This window comes from Alternaria incomplexa (assembly GCF_024043165.1).
Source record: "Alternaria incomplexa strain BMP 0042 chromosome Unknown scaffold_1, whole genome shotgun sequence".
Classification (NCBI taxonomy): domain Eukaryota; kingdom Fungi; phylum Ascomycota; class Dothideomycetes; order Pleosporales; family Pleosporaceae; genus Alternaria; species Alternaria incomplexa.
The window spans coordinates 4,032,608-4,050,926 of NW_026249850.1; the positions used below are offsets into that span (position 1 = coordinate 4,032,608).

Genomic DNA, 18,319 nt, shown 5'->3' on the forward strand with positions numbered 1-18,319 from the left:
CACTTGCGACACTTACCTAGATTTTGAGAGATGCGGAACGAGGAGCGGTACAACCCTTGGATGCCTATTGAGCCGACATGTGCTTCGTCGAGTATTGCTATATTGAGCTTTCCATCATCATCCTGCATTCGAGAACACTGTTAGATTGCTTTGACCTTTGTTGTACATTCACATACACAGTGTCACATGCAGTGAAGTCACGAGAAGTTATATATTGCCGCCACTTTTTGTGAATCAGGTGAAATAATCTCTCACTCTCTCTAGCGCCAGCCGTGCAAATGCCTGACCTCAATACCATGTTTGCAGAAAGTCATTCCCCGTCCAAGCCGCATCGCCGAAAGAAATCCGTAAGTTTCAGCCCGGACACCAACTTTAAGCCTGGTCGGGCTACACATCAGTGGAAGCGCACAAGTCCCACGTACTCAGCTGGGAAGTACAGTTGCCCACCAGATGCCGGAGCCTGGCTGGACACCAGCTTAATGAGCAACGAATCAGAACAGCTTCTCAACTTCAAAGTGCACGCCATCTTCCACGTCCGCAACGCAGACGAAATCGACGTCCTACACAATTCCTTCCACGCGCAAATGCGAGCAGGTCTGCCGCTTCTTCCCGGCTCCGAAACACTTCTCAGAGACCATCCGCTTGGTTTTGAGGTTTTCAAAATCTACAAGGACCTGACTGAGGGTGGCGTCGCTTTTTCTAGCCTCACAGGAGACGACTGGACGAGGGCGAAAGTGTTGATCCTTTACCAGGATCAGAGAGATAAGTCTGTGACCTTTCAGTTTGTCAATGATGCGAAGGAGGATCAAGAAGCTCACGAGTGGATACTTGAGTTGCAGCGGACTGTGCCTAAGAATAATGTCGGCTTGCAGAAGATGGCTAGGTTGATGAAGTGGAGGGATGATTGTTTTGTTGAGATGTGTGATTTAGATGAGGATGCGCAGTAACAACTGGGTCTTTGTGAAATATACGAAGTTACAGTGAAAAGAGTAGAGTTTTGGGTGCGAGGTCAGTCGTCTGCTCACCGGATCCGGCAACGCTGTAATGAAGTCCCAGCGCCGCAATCGTTTCAACGTAGGGCTCGTCATGCCGACTCAATTGCGTTGGCTGTACACAGATGGCAAAAGTCACAGTGAACGACAGCGCTCACCCGCAGCTGACAGCGCGGCCAACTCAAAAACGACTCTTTGTTCCCAAATAACTTTCATGTACAACCATTCCAGAACCACATACATTGTTCGTCAGCACATACCCAATTACAACAGTTACTAGCAATGACGGCTGGAACGCCAGCAGTAAATGCCATGTTGGCAAGCTTACTCCAAGACAAACTTCAAGTAACACAGTCCGCCTCCCCTACTCAGGACAATTATACCAGTCATAGTCACATTGAAGAGCAACTTTCTACCGCGGAGTGCCACCCACCACTCTCATTTGACGTTTCTCCCGGAAAAGCTAGCAACATCTACAAGATTGGTCGTCGCGTTGGGTCTAGATGTGGACATCTGCTTCACCCCAACGCAAACAACGATGACGAATACTGCCCCGTGTGCAGAGTCGTAGCTTATCTGAATCTACTTCGGCGCATCACTAAAGATTGGGATAGTAAAGGGGGCCCTTGGAGGCCACTGACAGGTCAAAGTACTGCCGATCGAGACGCTTACTGCCATATCTGGCACAAAAGAAGACTTGAGCTTGCACAGCTCGTGATGCGCCATGAAGATGACGGAGGGAACGAAGAGCGTTGGGAAAAAGACCACCCGGAAGAAGTGGGAGCGGCGAGGAAGACATGCTCGGCAGGCAATGCAGTGGCTGTTGCGCGTGCTATGTCGAGGTATCCCGCGAAAGTAAGGACTGGCGACATCGCAGATCCAGACTGCCGCACCGGCACTCCGACGATGTTGGCTGGAACGACTCCAAACTGTCAAACCTCTTCATCGAAAACAGAATCTCCAAAGACAAGGCGTGTCCAATTTGCGTCCGACACGAAGTTCCAAAACGCTCGGCCCCGTAAAACTTACCTGCGCAGCGCGAAGGCATACGTACCGGGGAAACACGCAGCACCCTCGTCGAGCACCCTGGTCAATACTTCAAACATGCTCAACGACCGCTATAACGTTCGGCAGCTCAAGATCATCAGGGAGTTTGATTGCCCCTGGAATATCGAGCTCATCGACGCCATCGCTTTGTCCAATCATGAGGGTATTGCAGAACTGCATCCTCGGTGGCCCGAGATCGGGGATAAGATATCGCGTATACACGATGGAAAAGACGAGGTGCCGAACGAGACTTTTATGAAAAGTCTGAGCACTGCGGATTACTTACTCGTGAAGACTAATGAGAAAGATCAGGTTACGCATGTTATCCCGTATACAACGAGAGATATTGAGAATCTTCCAGGAGATGATGCGGAAGAGGTTCGGATGATGGAGACTAAAGGCTGGACGTCGCATATAGAGATCATGTCGAAGGAATGTCGTGATGGGATCTGGAGTACATACGAATGCGCAGGGGGTGCGACTAGGACAGAAAGTAATGGGCGGAACTAGGAAGATGGCGAGGACGTTGCGACCTCAGGCCCGAGAGATCGAACGCCAGTACTGTATGCAAAGAAACCTGGGCCCTAGGAGGTCTTACTAAGCCAGCTGTAACGAGAGGATATGTGGATGGCTACGGTGTGACGCGCATTGATCTGAGCAAAGACCGGTTGGGTATGACGTAGACGTAGCGCTCTCAGCTGCTGATGCATTCATCCTACAATGCATTGTTAGTGCCCTGACTTTTCTTGAATGATTCATCGCAATGACCCAAACACTCGTGACTCCGCACTGTGCAAACACCCTGTTCTCAGTAGATCTTCCACTTGCCATTCGCCATTGCGCATTCACTTCCAGAGCAGTCTACCGAAACAAACTCGAGAACAAGCACGGGCTTTCTGGCAATGTCTTACAATCCTCTACTACTTACTCATTGACGTCGGCGCAACCTTCCACATCATGCCCTCTTCCATAGCCGAGTACGTCCCCGCAGCCATTCTCTTCTCGCCTGAAGATGTGCAGCACTTCACCAAGTGGCAGGAAGAGCACGGCGTGGGATCACTGCCTGGGATTGTTCAAGATGCCACAGAGTATTGCGAGTTTCTTGCACATCGGCGCACCGACGAAGAAAGCATCAAGCTCAAGCGCGGCAAGGTACGCTCGCGAAATCGAAATCCTGCGACCATGTGCGGACATGGGTTGCATCCTTCGGACATCATCACGGGCGGATATTGCCCAGTCTGCGAAGTAGAGATGTGTCTCCAGTTCCTCGATGCGCTTGGCAAGGTATTCCAGAGATGTGGCGGCCCTTGGCAGCAAGCGCGCGTTCGCAATGAGTTCGCTCTAGTCAGACAGTGTTAGCACCTGGCGCGCTATCAATTAGTCGAGCTTCTGGAGCTTCTGGAGTGCTCGCAAAAGTATGAAGAAGCGTGGGAGAAACAGCACCCAAGCGACGTAGGGTGTATGTGGACGACCAATAGCTCTTCGAAAGCGATACGCATTGCCCAGATGCGAACGAGATACCCAGCTGTACTGACGGACGCTATTCCGAGGCCTGCAGTGAAGCGAGCGCTTTCGTCGTTTGACGCAGCGAGAGCGAAAGTCGCTAAGGCTCGAGTGAAGAAACACGTCACTTTCACACCAGACACCATTACCTGGCCCACCCGCAGCAACGCCTGCTTTAACCGCAACCCGGCGCATCGCCAGAGTTACCAACCTGGTAGGCATGCTGCTTCACTTGGCTTAGAGTGGATTGACACATCGCGAATGTCCTCTTCTATAGCAGATCTTCTGAACCTGAAGGTATATGCAACCTGTATACAGGCTGAGTTCGACGCATTGGTCGACGACTCGTCTCTCAGACCACCTAGTCGTTATCAGGGTATACTATCCCTCCACCCCGGTATACAAGCGATTTCAGCATTTGCCAACCAGTTCTTGCAAGGGGCAGAAACGGCGCGAGAGGAGATGCTCGAGATGATCAGCGTGGCCGATGCACTGATAGTGCTTATTGGCGAAGACGATGTGGTGTTGGACATGCATCTTTCTGTTTCGGACGATGTAGAGGATGAGGAGGGTTATGGCGACGAAGAGGTTGATCAGACAAGGTGGACCTGCTGGTCAGAGTGTGGCAATGAGGCAAAGCCTGACGTTGGTGGAGCAGCTGGTCTAGCTGCCAAATTCGCTGTTGACGACGAGAAGGCGCGAGAGTGTCGGAAGATAGATGGGTAGTATGCCTGCGAGGGACGCTGGGTTTGTAGAATGTTGACTAGTAACGTGTTGGATTGTCTAGACACGAAACTCGTACAGCGAGTGGCAATGGTGCCTAGGTAGAGATGAAGTTGGCGCCACGTGCCGCAAGACGCGTCAGTTTCGCGCGCGGGGCGATGCAGGCTGCTCTGCCCCACCGCATTTGCATCTTCTTTGTTCACCCTGTCTGTGCCACTGCTCAATGAAAGGTTCTATGTTCAAAGGATCTGTAACCCCGCGCGTGAACTGAGATGTCCATTCAAGCCGCGAGGGCTCCAGGCAGGCGTCAGGCCCCCAGTGCAGCGATGCGCGCTGGACGGCGGGCCGGCTACGCATGCCACGGCGCCGTTCCACCACTCCCCAAGGAGCGAGGCATCTCGTCGCAGCCTTGCGCTAGGCTTGTACAGCTCTAGCAATCCGCCCAGATGCTCTGCTCGTCGCGATATAAAGCATGGCATGCGACGCGTCCGTTGAGAGCCATCCCATCTCAACACCAGCATGGCTCTCATTACGCTGCCACCGGAGCTCAAGCTAAACATAGCCGACAACTTGGACCCGGACTCGACTCTCAATTTTGCCCTTACCTGCAAAGACCATGCGACACTACTCAAATCCTTGTTGAGACAGCATGCACGACTACTTGCGAAATGGAAGGTCATCGACACGACCGATGCTCGCACGCTTCTTTGGGAGACTTTGAGAGACGTAATAGCAAACCCTCGACTAGGGTGGTACATCAGGGAACTCAATCTTCCAGAAAGCCGGCAATACAATTGGAATGCGAATGAGAGTTTGCGTAATTCCCACCCAAAGCATGGCGTTGTGCCATCCGAAGAAGACAAGGCCTTGTTCATTGAGGCAGCAAGGGGGCTGCAAGATCTGTACCCGGGGTTTGGCGTAGATGAATCGAATCTGCTGAGACGATACTCTCATGCCTTCAACTTTTCACCTCGCCCGTACGACACGATTGGATCTATCGAAGATCGAATTCACGCAGGCTTCGAGGACGCCATTATCGCGATCCTTCTGCACCATCTACCTTATCTCACGACCATCAGACATTCAGAAGTCGGCATGGAGGACTGTCTGGAACTTGTTCTATGGCAGATCGCGTTAGGATACAAGAACCCGGTCATGGCACCAAAGCTTCCCCTAAAACATCTCAAGACGGTCGCCGTGCGTTACGCTCTGGACGAAGGAAGCAGCTCTCCTGATTGGGCGTGTTTTTATCTCAGTATCCCTTCGGTAAAGACGTTTGTAGGGCAAGCAATGGGTGGTTCGCCTAGCGAGGACGTCCTACGCACTTTATTCCCCACAGGTGCTGCTCCGTGCTCTAACGTGGAAGAGCTGTTCTTTAGACATTCTGTCTTCGATGTGGATGGCCTAGCAACCATACTCGCGAACATTCGGCATCTAAAGAAGCTAACGTACAACGGTGGTGATGCTCTGGTGTCCGATTCGAGCTGGTACGAATCAAAAAAAATCATTCGAGCAGTTGCTACACACGCCGGCCGCTCGTTGGAGGAGCTCATGCTCAGCGAGGAGGACACAGATGTAAGTGACTAACCTCTGTCAGTGTTCCAGACTAATTTCATTTGATAGAGTGAGCCTCCCGAGGATGGCCCAGCGATTGTTTCTCTCCGAAATTTCCAGAAGCTCCGTGTACTGCACTGTTCGTGGCGCATGCTTCGCCCCGACATGGCAAAAGAGGAAGATCCTGAAGACGAGGAGCCGCTAGAACAAGGCTATTACCGAAAGGAGGACTACGAACAAATTGATGTCGACTTCGACGTAAGGACCCTTCTCCCAGAGTCTTTAGAAGAGCTTTTCATGAACGGCGGTTTCGACGATCATGATGAATGGGAGCACATGGAAAATACAGTCAAGGCCTCAAGCGCCTTTACGCCACACCTGACTATGGAAAAGACCTGTATTAAGAGAGGAGGTTATTGGAGTGATCGAGTCGGTACCGCAGAGGAACCGGATGGAGCCTGGTCTCATCCGCTCGGCCGCCTTTTCGAAGGTCATCATGGTTAAACTCGACAAACTATATGTCTCATCTCATTCTCGATTGTAACATGGACACCAAATTTCGGGTCTGTGCGCGCTTGTTAGGCACACGAGAATTGCTATAGCAGTGCGCACGGCTTCTCATCGTTCATCGTAGCGGGTCCTCTTCTCCCAATGACGCACTGGAAGAATTGACCATACGCCAAGAACAATGACGAGAACTAGAGGACTGCTGGAGCCTGGACACCCCTTTCGTATGTGTATATAAACGCGCGCTCTCCGCAGCTTTACAAAAGATCTTATACCACACCTCTACCGAGCACACTTCTACAGCGCGCGCTTCTCCTGATACCTGTACTGTCAGTTATCGGCGAATATCCAGTGCACGACACCAGCACCTAATCCCATCAAAGACAATACCGCAATGGCTCCCAGAACAGTCTATACGTTTGGAGGCCGCTACAAAAGCATTGCTGCTGTCGAAGATGCGCCATTCGCGGAGTTCATCTCTGTGAGAGAAACTGGCCTCAAACTCAACGTCGTCCACCCGGTCCCTGTTGCGTATCTGCGCGATCTGAACTCTCGTGAACGCGATGCGGTCCACAAGCACATCACTTCTCAGCTATTCAGCAACAGCTACAAAGACGTCGGATTTATTGAAGCTGCAGAAGAGACCTTGGGTCTATTGGAGACAGTCCAACAGGATATGGACTGTGATCGCTCGACCACTGCGGACCTAACGACCACGGATGCGACCAGCAACCGAACATACCACACGGCAAGAGAGTACAAAGAGAGCCGCAGCTCCAATCGCTCGATGGACCACTGGGACGGTGAATCTCATAATACGCGTGGCGTACAACCGGAATCCTCTAAGCGTCCTCGCGATATAGATGCCTGGAAGAGAGAAGTCCCGCGTGGCCACGCTCCGCCATCGGTTAGCCAACCAAGCTCATGTCTGCAATCCAGAAGTTCATCAAGCTCCAGCAGGATGCGAAAGCCGAGCAGGCACACCGACTTCCTCAAGGACGCAAAGCTCGACGAGAAGACACGCGTTTTAGTCGTGGAGCACAGCGCTGCAAGCCGCGAACTGGCGCTTCAGGAAGAGCATCTTGCCAGTCTCGAGTCGCTTGCTTTGACCGTCACCAGCTCAGCTGCGCGGCGCGATCTATACGGCGCCATTCGGAAAGCTCGCAGTGCAGTCGAGAAGGTGCGCGTGCTCGAACGCAAGTGCAAGGGCGCCTTATCTGACTCCCGCGCGCTCGTAGTGGATGCTCTGGAGCTCGCTGATGATCTTTGGGAGACGTCAGAAGCGGATGCGGAAGAAGCATCAACAGTTTGTTCGCCGACAACGGTTTCTTCACGGACAACCGGTTCTTCGCGGACAACCGGTTCTTCCCCGACACAGCGGAGCACATCTACTGCGCCATCGGAACAGAACTCTTTGGTGCCGGCCCGCTTTCCCTCTGCCTCGGAAGTAGTTTCACTGAAGCACGAACTGCAAGAGATCGACGACAGTCTTTCCGAGTCGATGAGGACTTTAAACCAGGTCATCACTCAATCACGTTACCGAGAGGACGTGATCGAAAGCATAGACCGCGCGCGGGCATGCCTCGACAAAGTTCACATCAGAGGAGAGCGCTATTCGGGCTTGGACTACGAAAAGATACGCAAATTCGGATTTGCAACGCTTGCCATTGCGCGGACAAGGCACGAGAAAGCTATGCGCGTTCTCGATGCAGCCAAACGGGAGGAACGTCGACCAGACGGCCCAAATCAAGCAAACGGTAGTGGAAGAGCGCGCGAAACCAAGCGCGAAGAGCCTTTGCGAGTGGAAGAAGAGTTCGATCGGACTGTCTATCATTTCTCGCAATTTGAGTCAATGGACTCTGGGGAGCTTCTGCGTCAGCAACAAGAGGTTCTTCAACAGGTTGCTAACTACCGTGCCGCTGAGGCGTACAACAGACGCCGTCAAATGGGTCATAGCTTGTATGACCAATTTCTGCAGGCAGGTGCACCTGATGTTTACGGGGAGTCAAGTTCGTCGTCGTCGGATTTGCCGCCACCTCCGTTCCTGGATATGAGTCAGTTCTGGGACGCTTGGGAATAACAATCTTCACTTGGCGCACACGTAAGTAGCAAGCATAGTAAATAGAGAAAACATGTCTATCCTGTATCGGCTTTTCGCTCTATCACTTAAAAAAACAGTGGGGTATTGACTTCCAAAATCAACAACAATTGTGAAGTGGCTGGTGTCGACTGGCAGATTATGCGATAAGGTCGCCGAAGGCGACAAAAACTCGGTTCTTGACAAACCTCGGGACCGTTGGGTCGCGACCACGGTGAAGGTGGCTGCAACGGGTTACTTGAGAGACTGGACAGCTCACACACGTTCGATCTTTTCACTAACTGTACTCAATTCCCTACTACTGCCTTTATCTGCAGCCACTGAAGAGAGGTGAAAGCTCTCAGTTGTGGCGTTACTCGATCTGCTGATGGCTATGCGACCACGTTCGGCCATAGCTATATAAGTGCGCATACTCCACAGCAATCGGCGATTGGTCTACTCCTACTTCAACCCTGGTAAAACTTACAGCTTTGAACAATATCTACAAGCTGCGAACGAGTTACGCCAGTGTTATCGTCGCCATCAACCCATCTGAAACGCACCTTCCACACGAGTCCCAAGGGCAGATTCTCTTCTCAGGCTACTTGCAGGTCTACAGGCCCAACCTGTCCGACAACAACAAGATGGCTTCTCACAACCGCACACTTCACACCATTTACGGGCAATACCGTACTGCAGCGGCTGTCAGCAGAGCAGCTAATGCCGATTACATCCCGTTGGACGGCGATCGAAACATCAATGCCGTACACCCAATTCCAATTGACTGGCTTGACGAAGAGCTATTGCCGAACGAGCGCGATCAAGTCCGGGCACATATTGCGTCTCTACTAAGTAGTCAGCGTCGCCAAATTCCCAGTTTCGTCGAGGCTTTACAGGGTACCATGGAGAATCTGAACACCATCAGAAATAGGGGTACAGCTAGTCGCCGCATTCCTGCGCGCCGATCTGGAGGCGAGGAAATCGATCGTCTGGCGAACGACTTCGACACTTTGACCATGGGACAAGCGCATGGTATCAACTCACCGTCACGTAACGTGCAGTTTGCAGAGACGGTTCGGACAGATCGTGTTTCCCGAGACCCCACGATCCCTGGCCCTTATAGTCCACAGCCGTCCTCGCCGACTCCTCGAAGCATTATGCGCTCGCCCGGACATTCTCGTGCGAACTCAGCCGAAGCGATTTTGAGCCATGGAGCGTTGCCTCCACGCGATGCTCGAGTGCCCTCGCCCACCGACAGCTACAGTGAAGAACTTGCTGCATTGGATGTACAACTCGACGAGATCTACGCGGCTCTCAACAACCAATCTCGCATTGAAGACCATGAGTTATCGGAGCAGCGGTTCGATAGCCTTGCGCAAGCTCGCTCCATGATTCGTCGCCTGAGAGGATTACGTCGTCTCAATCAAATGGACATTGACACGGCTCGCGCTGCTGTACAATCAGTGATGACAAGCACTGGACAACATGACACCGCTGCTGCCAGGAACGCTGGGAGTAGATCGGGACACATGGGTCGTGAGCCGTTTCATGGTACCCGTGGGACGCGGAGACCGCGTCCGGTAAGTGGAAGCTTCAGCAGCATAGGAGAGCGGCTACGCCTAGCGACTGTACAGCATAACCAGCGTCTGTTCGCTCATACCAACGGCATGTTTCCAGTTTGGAGTTCACCTCCCGTTGACCCTCAATATGGAGACGGCATTCAACGGCCTGACGGTACTATATATTGCTGTGGGCCTAGGGGCGGATGGCTGATGTACCATGGCCGTGATGAGGCTTCTTTTTGTGAGTAGGCATGTGATCATGCTTTGTCTTAAGGTAGTGATTCTGTACCTGGGTAACGTCCAGACCACAAAGGTCGGCTTAGGGGGTGCGCATCCATAGGGGGACCAAGATAGAGGCAGAATGGGAACTTTCAATCATTCGAATGTACTGCATCAATGTGCTTGTTGGTTATCGAGGCGCGCACACGCGGCAGGGACGAGAGCGACGGACTAATCACCTGGGCCGTATTTAAACATTCGGTTGGCGCTAGCTGCTCCGAGGTCCTTCCGGCGATGGGCTGACCTGAAGCACTGCACGCTTGCCATCACCACACAATATACACAATGCGCGTCATTACACATCCCTAGTCTCAATGACCAGCCCCGACGAGGATCAACCGCAGTTCGCGTTAAACGCGCACTCCACTCATTCTTACTTTCCTAATTACATGGCACATGGTACCTCGCTCCCTTTGTCATTTGCAGCTCCGCGCCTCATTCACCAAGTTCCGCTTCAATAACACTCTCAGCAACCCCGGGGTAATTATAGATCGCTAGAAACCTCAGACCAGCCTTTTCGATTATCGCTCTCCACTCCGCTTCCGTTCTCTCGCGCACCGAAAGATGTGCTAACATCATCATATCCATGGAGGTGGCGGCGATGGTGGGCTTTTCTTCTGAAAGCACAATCTCGTTCAGCAGCACCCGCGAGTAGCCGGGCTTCAGCGCTGGCTTCAGGCTTTCGAGAATCCTGACGCCCTCTTCGTCATTCCAATCGTGGAGAATCGAGTGCAGTGAGTACGCCCTGGCTGACTGAATGGGCTGAGGCGTATAGAAGTCATGGACCTGACTCTCAAAGGAAAGCCCTTCCTTATCCTTGATAGCCGCGATGACCGGCTCTTGATCCTGAAGAACAACCTTGCCCGGATGAGAAGGGTGCTGAGTCACGAACTGCTGGACGTCGTGACCACGACCCCCGCCGACATCGACCAGAAGGGCCTCGCTGCAGCTGGGATCAAAGCCATCAATCAACCGTTCCGCGACCGGGTAGAAGCTGGGGTCGAACCAATTCGCCTTGCCCGCGCGATACACCGACATGAAGTTGTCGAACTCGTCGAGATGAGGAGGCGTTGCGACCAACCATGGGAAAAAAGATAAATCTGTTCCATGCGCATCCTGCAATGGTCCTTCTGTAGGCGACGTGGGTAGCCTGTAACCACTCGTCTTGAAATAATCCGGGAAGCCATTGAACGACGGTCGTGACACGTCATAGCAGAAGTCAATGCTCTTCTGATAGTTGTCCGCTGCGAGTTCATGGCTCAGACGGGTACCGAGGAATCTACCGTTCGAGAAAGAAACGATCTTCATAGCGATTAGGTGACGCATGATCCGTTGCAATAGAATGGGGTCAACGCTCGTCTTTTGAGCAAGGTCGCCCGGACTAACTCCGGCCTCGCCTGCATCTCTAAGATGCTGGAAGAGTTTGACTTCAACAGCAAACTTGCAGTGCGCTGACAATGCCGGCTGCAGACTCATCAGTATGCTGGTAACAGTACAGGTTCAGTCACGAACCTCGGCCCAGAAGCTTCTCTGCAGGAATTCACTGGGTATCTCGAGTGCCGCAACCAGGTCTCGACCAAGCTCGATGAGACTTTCTCGCGAGCCGATTTGCTCGGCTTCGTAAGCTCTGCCGGCGGCCGCAACACGCTCGAGGATATCTGGTACAGGTATTGACATGTCTGGCGACGAGTGTTCGTTCTGCAATGTTTGTCAAAGGATAAAGAAGGAAGCGCGGGGCAGCCTTCTATTGCAATCCTTCGATCCTTTCGCACGATAGCCATCGTTCGGTGCGGCTCTTGCCTTCCTATTGCGCCATGCACCGAAGTACACATGACTCGTTTTCCCGCCCGATCGCTCAGCGCTTAGTCGTCTCCGCGATGTTTGGATCTTAGATCAGCTGCGTTGTGATACAAAGGCCTGATATCCGCAGTCTCTTTACCGTCTTTCGCTCGTCCGACCCAGTGGACCTCGGTAGTGTTCAACAACGCGAATCCCACACCCGCTGTGTTCGATCAATACATTTGGAACATCGCCTACCAAACGCTTGTCGCCTGCGTGCTTGTTACATTTGCCGGCATGACGTTTCCGGAGACAGGCATCCGTCCGTGCCGCCCCGCCTGTCGTTGGCCCACTTGGTCTGGCACTAGATCCTTCGCGGATGCATGAACAGACACTTCGAGCCGCACCTGTTGAACCATCAAGAGCCACGTTGACTTTACTAGTCACAAGGTCTAACTGAGTTAATTTTCAAGATTGGATATATTTCTCTTCTTAGAAGAGATAAACAGTCTACAAAGTAAAGCTATCTAGCTTAAGATATATGGTATGGAAGCAGAAAGACTCCTTTTGCTGCTTACGTTCGTTGGATGTCTCCTGCAAAGGGGTTGTATTGCGGCTGTCCTTTCAAGGTATCAGTTTCAGTGTGGCCTTTTAGAGGGTCGTCTCTCCCGTCGTCTTCCCATAACGAGTAGTTCAATCTACCGACGTCTGAGATCGGTGTCTGAGAGCCTACCGCAAGCAGTACATTAACGATCGTTCCATCGTACGAAGGACCGACGTGATCATAGACACGCCTCGCAAATTTCCATGGATTTGCGAGCTTCCCAACACTGATTCGGAGCGATGTTCCGCCTTCCTTGTCCTTCGAAGAGGGAGACATACCATGTTTCAAGGATAGTTTCACTGCAGATATGCCGGTCTTTTCGCAAGCCACATGTAGAACGGAAATCTCGGCACCATCCACCGAGCTTTTGTTAGCGGCAAGTTCATATCCTCTTTGAGAAGCTCCAGCACGCTGAAAAGTCGCAGACGACCACCCCGGAGAGGTTTTCAACTACTGTTCATACGCTGTTGATACTTACTGCACCAAGCTTGAAGAATACTAAACCCTTACGGATGTTACGCCAGCATACTGATGCGCAGTTGCCTTGCATCCTGCGGCCTACTTTACCTATCTCGAGCTCGAATGGAGTCTTGAAAAGAAACGGATCGCGGAGGCAAAGCGCGTAGGTCAGGATGTGTACGCAAGCTACGAAGTAGATGTAGCTGAATCAACACAGAAGGAGGACAATGAGGGTACTACTAATAGCGATACTGCGCTTGATCTTTTCTAGCAAGCTCGTAAGCGTGGTCATTGGCCCGCCGCAACTTCAGTGTCTACCACGCCGAAGGAACCGCACAACACTGGCCTGTAGGCCTGATAGGTTTATGGCTAGTGCCAATAAGGCCGATCGGGATGTTGAGAATCCTCTGAGGTGTTAGGTTCACTATGCATCTGATTACCCTGTGCTCTCCGCGATGGCGTTGAATCGTTTACTCGTCCGGCAATGAGCTCTGAGTGTGAGCGTGTATTCCTACAAACAAAGAAGGTCGTTCAAAATGAACGAAAACGCCTCAATTCAGACACTGCTGCAGCTATTGAATGTCAAAATCACTTTTTAATTAGCAACGAGCGCACAATATCCGCGTAGTCTTGATTTAGCATAGTACGTGTACATAATCCCAAGCCACGTAAACTAGATGAGCCGCAATGTGCTTGCGATCCGACCCTATGTACTTGTCTCATTGGTACGCAACCTGCACGCGATTATCTTCAATCTTGCGAGCTGGCCATTTGTGGTGCACGGATTTCTTGATTGACGCAAGGCTGCTATTGAGGCTGGGAAACCTTGTCATCCAACTACTGGTTTTTATGGAAATAAACATATTGGTCTTCCACAACTCATCTCTACTAGTATGTCGCACCACGACCCGTGTAGCCATAGCCGCACGGGTTGTCCGAATCATGCGCAATGCCATACCACGTGCCCCTTGTCTCCTGGCTGTCCCATCCCATACCCTTGCCATCGTTGCAGTCGTTGATGACGCGGTTGATGCTCCACTCAGCGTCCTGGCAGGGCATGTAGCCAGTGCGGCAGAAGCTATTGCAGGCGTAGGCGACAATACCGTTGTACGAGTTGCTGGAGACGCGTTTGGCGTTCCCTGCTAGGTTACCGTTCTGGCATTGACTCATGAGGTCTTTCAATGCGGCGCGAGCGTTTCCTTGGCTAGACTGGTCGGAGGAGGAGGCGCAGTGTTTACCGCTGTTAGAGCGGGAGCAGCCTCGTGCCTTGAAGGAAACAGAAACATGTCAGCTGGTCGCTTTTGTGGCCAGGGTCGTGATTGCTCAAGTAAGCCTTACCTGAAGGTCGACCGTGGCGGCCATGATGGTGCTGCTTTGGAACAGGAGCGTTCCAGCGGTGGTAATGGCGAAGAAGCGCATGATGAGTAGGTTATTGCTGTACAGTACGAACTTCGATACGGAGAAAAGTGTGCTAGACTGAAAGATCAGGTCGACCTGTGATGACTCGATGTCGATAGAGAGAGTGGTGTTCTCACATCACCAGGAACACGTCGTACTTATACACATTCGTTCCACGCTGGCTAGATCACATGATATTTTACTGTGCAAGTGCACTTACTTCTAAGTTGGGAGCTCCTGTACACGAACAACACGACACAACAACAGTAGTTAGCAATGCAGACAGCATCAGTCATCATCAGTACGAAGATTGACCAATCACACGGCCCCGGGGCCTGTTTTGCAGCGGAGGCATAGCGCTAAGCTCAGTACGGAAGGTGACAGCACGTGCGGATGCTGTTTATGCCTGCTAGATGAAGTCGTCACATTTCTAGACGGGTGGTGGCGTTGTCAGAGTGAGGATTTAATAGCTCGCTCAACTAACCCAGCTGCATGGAGTGTGCTGCCTTCCCTTTCAAGAAAACGCTAGCATAGCTTATTCTAACAACTTTGAACGTGCGTGTCCGTTCCGGCTTCCATCCAATGTCCAGTTCTCGGTTCGTTCTGACAGCGCATCCACAAGCGGAATGTCTCCTGGATTAGCAGAAGTGGCTGGTCGTCTCGCCTGACATCGATAGTACTGCCAGCCACAATAAGCGCTTGCGCGATATCTTCAGCTGCTGCATGAAAAGCCTCATTAGAAAGTTCGCTACGGCACGCATCTACGCCGCTCTGTAATTGAAGGCGAATGCCTTGTTTTGGACAAAGTATGCAGCGGCTTCAAGAGCTGTGTTAGGTGAAGTGACTGCCTTATTACTATTAGTATTTATACTTTAAAAAGCTTATTTATATATTAAATTCTAGAATTAAGAATATTTTAATAGTTCTATAGCCTAATAGCTTTATAGCTTACTTGTTCCTATTTTTAAGTCTATCTCTAAGTTAACCTCTAAGTCTACTAAAGAAGTCTTTATTACTATTACTATTAGAAGTTTATTATTATTATTATTAAACTACTATATCTATAGTAAATATTAGAAAAAAAGTTATCTTTATTTCTATAGTTATATATAGTAAGTATAAAGTATTTAGAAAATAGATTTATAATAAGATTACTACATAGAGTTACTAACTACTATTATTACTCTACTCTATATTAATACTCTACTATAATAGAGTAAATAGAAAAAGATATATAAAGCTTATCTTTAGTAAAATAATACTATTAAATAAATATTAGCTCTGTTAATATTCTACTATTTTAGTTACTCTAAAGAACTAAGATATATAGTAGTTATCTTTATTAGCTATTTAAGGCGTTGTTATTTAATAGCTAATTATAGATTAAATAAAGTAATATATTAATAGTATAGATATTACTAAATATAAACTCTTCTTCTTAGTAAGACTTACAAAGTAATACATTATTTTTTAATCTAAGAGCTATAGTACTAATAGTATTAAACACTAAATATTTATTAACAAATTAACATCTTAAGATCTTCTAGTAGTTCTAAGATAACCTATAAATTAGTATCTTCTAATATCTCTTTACTAAATAGAGTCTATAATATTTAGTATATAATACTACTAAGCTATCTATAGCTAGTACTCGTTAGATAATATATTACTATACCTATAAAAATATTATTAAGTGAATTTTATAGTACTTTATTAAGAACTTTAAATTCAGTTTAGTAGTATAAAAACTTATACTAATATACTAAACTATATTCTATCTAAAAGTAAATAAACTTATTAAGCTTTTCTAATAAACTAAAGCTTTCACGTTTAAAGATATAAATATTAGTATTTTAATTCTTCGTTGATGATTAATTAGATTTTAAACTGATTTTACAACTAAGCACTTAAAAATAAACAAGAAATTTAAATAAAGTATAGAAAATTTAAATATATCTAGAAATCTAGTTTTAATTTAATAACTATTAGTTCTATACAACTTATAGTTATTATAAGAAAAGATAAAACTTAACCTTAGTAAGAACTTACTTTTATAGTATATTTCTTTAGAACATAATATCTTATATCTAAAAAACCTCTCTAGTTCTAAGAGATAGAGCCTATAGCGTGCTTTTTTGTTGATTACGTAACTACGCGATAATATATTACTATATTAGACTCTAAAAGTAAACTTAAAAAATCTCTAACGTTAGCTAGATTTATAACTTATAATACTTATACCTATATTACTTTTACTACTAATATAATAGTTACTATAGATAATTATAACAGGCTAACTACTTTATATTTATTATATATTACTAATAGCTATCTAGACTATCTTAACTAGTACTAGTACTAGCTTTATATAAATACGTAATACTAAAAAGAAACTAAGTAACCTTATTACTAGTATAAAGTCTCTAAGACTCTAAGATAACCTAAGATATCTATATAATACTAATATAGTTACTAGTAATCTATATTTTATACGTAATTACTTATAAGTCTAGCTATATTAGCTTTATTATACAACTACTACTTACTATGTATATTTAATCTTACCTACTTAATTATTCTCTATCTATACTAATAAGATTAAAGCTCTTACTATAGCTTTCTATATATTCTACTACTTATCTGTTATTATTATATACTTTATAAAGAATATGAAGAATCTTCTACCTTTATCTATTATATTACTAGTTTAAAGTAAATTTAATAAAGTTTGATTTCTCTATTATTAGCGCCTAACTTTTAGTAATTATAACCTTTACAGCCTTTAGCTACTTATACTACTATACTATAAAAGTTTTTTTAGTAGTTAATAAGTCTAAACTTATTAGTATAAATAACTTACCTACTATAAAAATAGTAACTACTAACTATCTCCTATAATAGAGTCTATCTAAGATAGACTTACTTTTAAGATTAAAAGCTATACTTAGTAATATATATATGTACCTAGTAGTATATAATATCTACTCTTTACAAAGAGGAACTATAGTTCTTTGAAGTAGTATTATATTCTAGTTATAATAATAGTTATTTATTAGCTTCTTTGATATAATTTATTCTATTTACTAGATTATTAAGTAATTTATAAAAAGCGCGCGAAAAGTAGCTATATTAGTAGTAGCTATAATAGTAGTATTTATATTAGTAATAAAGTTAGAGTTAAGTATTTTTAAGAAGATATGAGTTAGTATTAAGTTATAGAAGAGTAGTATCTAGCTATATATCTAGAGTTTATAGAGATATAAATCTTTTTTAGAGATATAAGAAATTTATTAAAATAGAAAAAAAAAAGAAAAAAAAAGCATTTTCTATATATAAAGCTTTTCATAATTGTTTCTAAGCTACTATTCTCTACACTATAGTTTATATACGTAAAGATCTTTTTATATTTTATAGTAGTACTATGATTTAATATTGTTCTAGACCTAAAGTTTATCTACGCTTATTTAAACTTTTACCTATTTACTTCTATAGCTAAAAGAAAAGCTATATTATACTATACTTTTACTTTTGCTTTAACTTCTACTTTTTCTACTAAGGTCTCTACTTAGGTACTAAGAGCTGTCCCTTAAAAAGCTTTTATATCAACTTTTAAAAATATTTTAATATTCCTTTAGCTCTATAGCTTTATAGCTTACTTATTACTACTTTTAAGTATAGTTTTAAGTTTACTAAAGATACTCTCTATTACTATTACTCTCTGTAAGTATACTATTACTATTTATATCTATAGTAAATATTAGAAAGAAAGTTTTATTAAGTCTATACTTATATTTAGCAAGTATAAATTATTTAGAAAATATACTTATATTAAGAT

The 18,319-nt window shown here is 46.9% G+C and overlaps 4 protein-coding genes across 4 annotated transcripts; 2 read left to right on the forward strand and 2 right to left on the reverse strand.

Annotated features, from left to right (window-relative positions):
* Positions 1-278: 278 nt before the first annotated feature.
* Positions 279-947, forward strand: J4E90_001420 (uncharacterized protein; the record flags this gene model as incomplete). The annotated part of the gene is made up of 1 exon (XM_051431008.1): positions 279-947. One exon carries the CDS (start codon positions 279-281, stop codon positions 945-947), a length of 669 nt encoding a protein of 222 aa, XP_051296495.1.
* Positions 948-6,720: 5,773 nt separating this feature from the next.
* On the forward strand, positions 6,721-8,406 carry J4E90_001421 (uncharacterized protein; the record flags this gene model as incomplete). Its single annotated transcript, XM_051431009.1, has 1 exon — positions 6,721-8,406. The coding sequence occupies one exon, from the start codon at positions 6,721-6,723 to the stop codon at positions 8,404-8,406; it is 1,686 nt and encodes a 561-aa protein (XP_051296496.1).
* A 2,273-nt stretch (positions 8,407-10,679) lies between these two features.
* Positions 10,680-11,720, reverse strand: J4E90_001422 (uncharacterized protein; the record flags this gene model as incomplete). Its single annotated transcript, XM_051431010.1, has 2 exons — positions 10,680-11,695; positions 11,717-11,720. The coding sequence occupies 2 exons, from the start codon at positions 11,718-11,720 to the stop codon at positions 10,680-10,682; spliced, it is 1,020 nt and encodes a 339-aa protein (XP_051296497.1).
* A 2,254-nt stretch (positions 11,721-13,974) lies between these two features.
* J4E90_001423 (uncharacterized protein) lies at positions 13,975-14,372 on the reverse strand (the record flags this gene model as incomplete). Its single annotated transcript, XM_051431011.1, has 2 exons — positions 13,975-14,290; positions 14,365-14,372. The coding sequence occupies 2 exons, from the start codon at positions 14,370-14,372 to the stop codon at positions 13,975-13,977; spliced, it is 324 nt and encodes a 107-aa protein (XP_051296498.1).
* Positions 14,373-18,319: the final 3,947 nt, after the last annotated feature.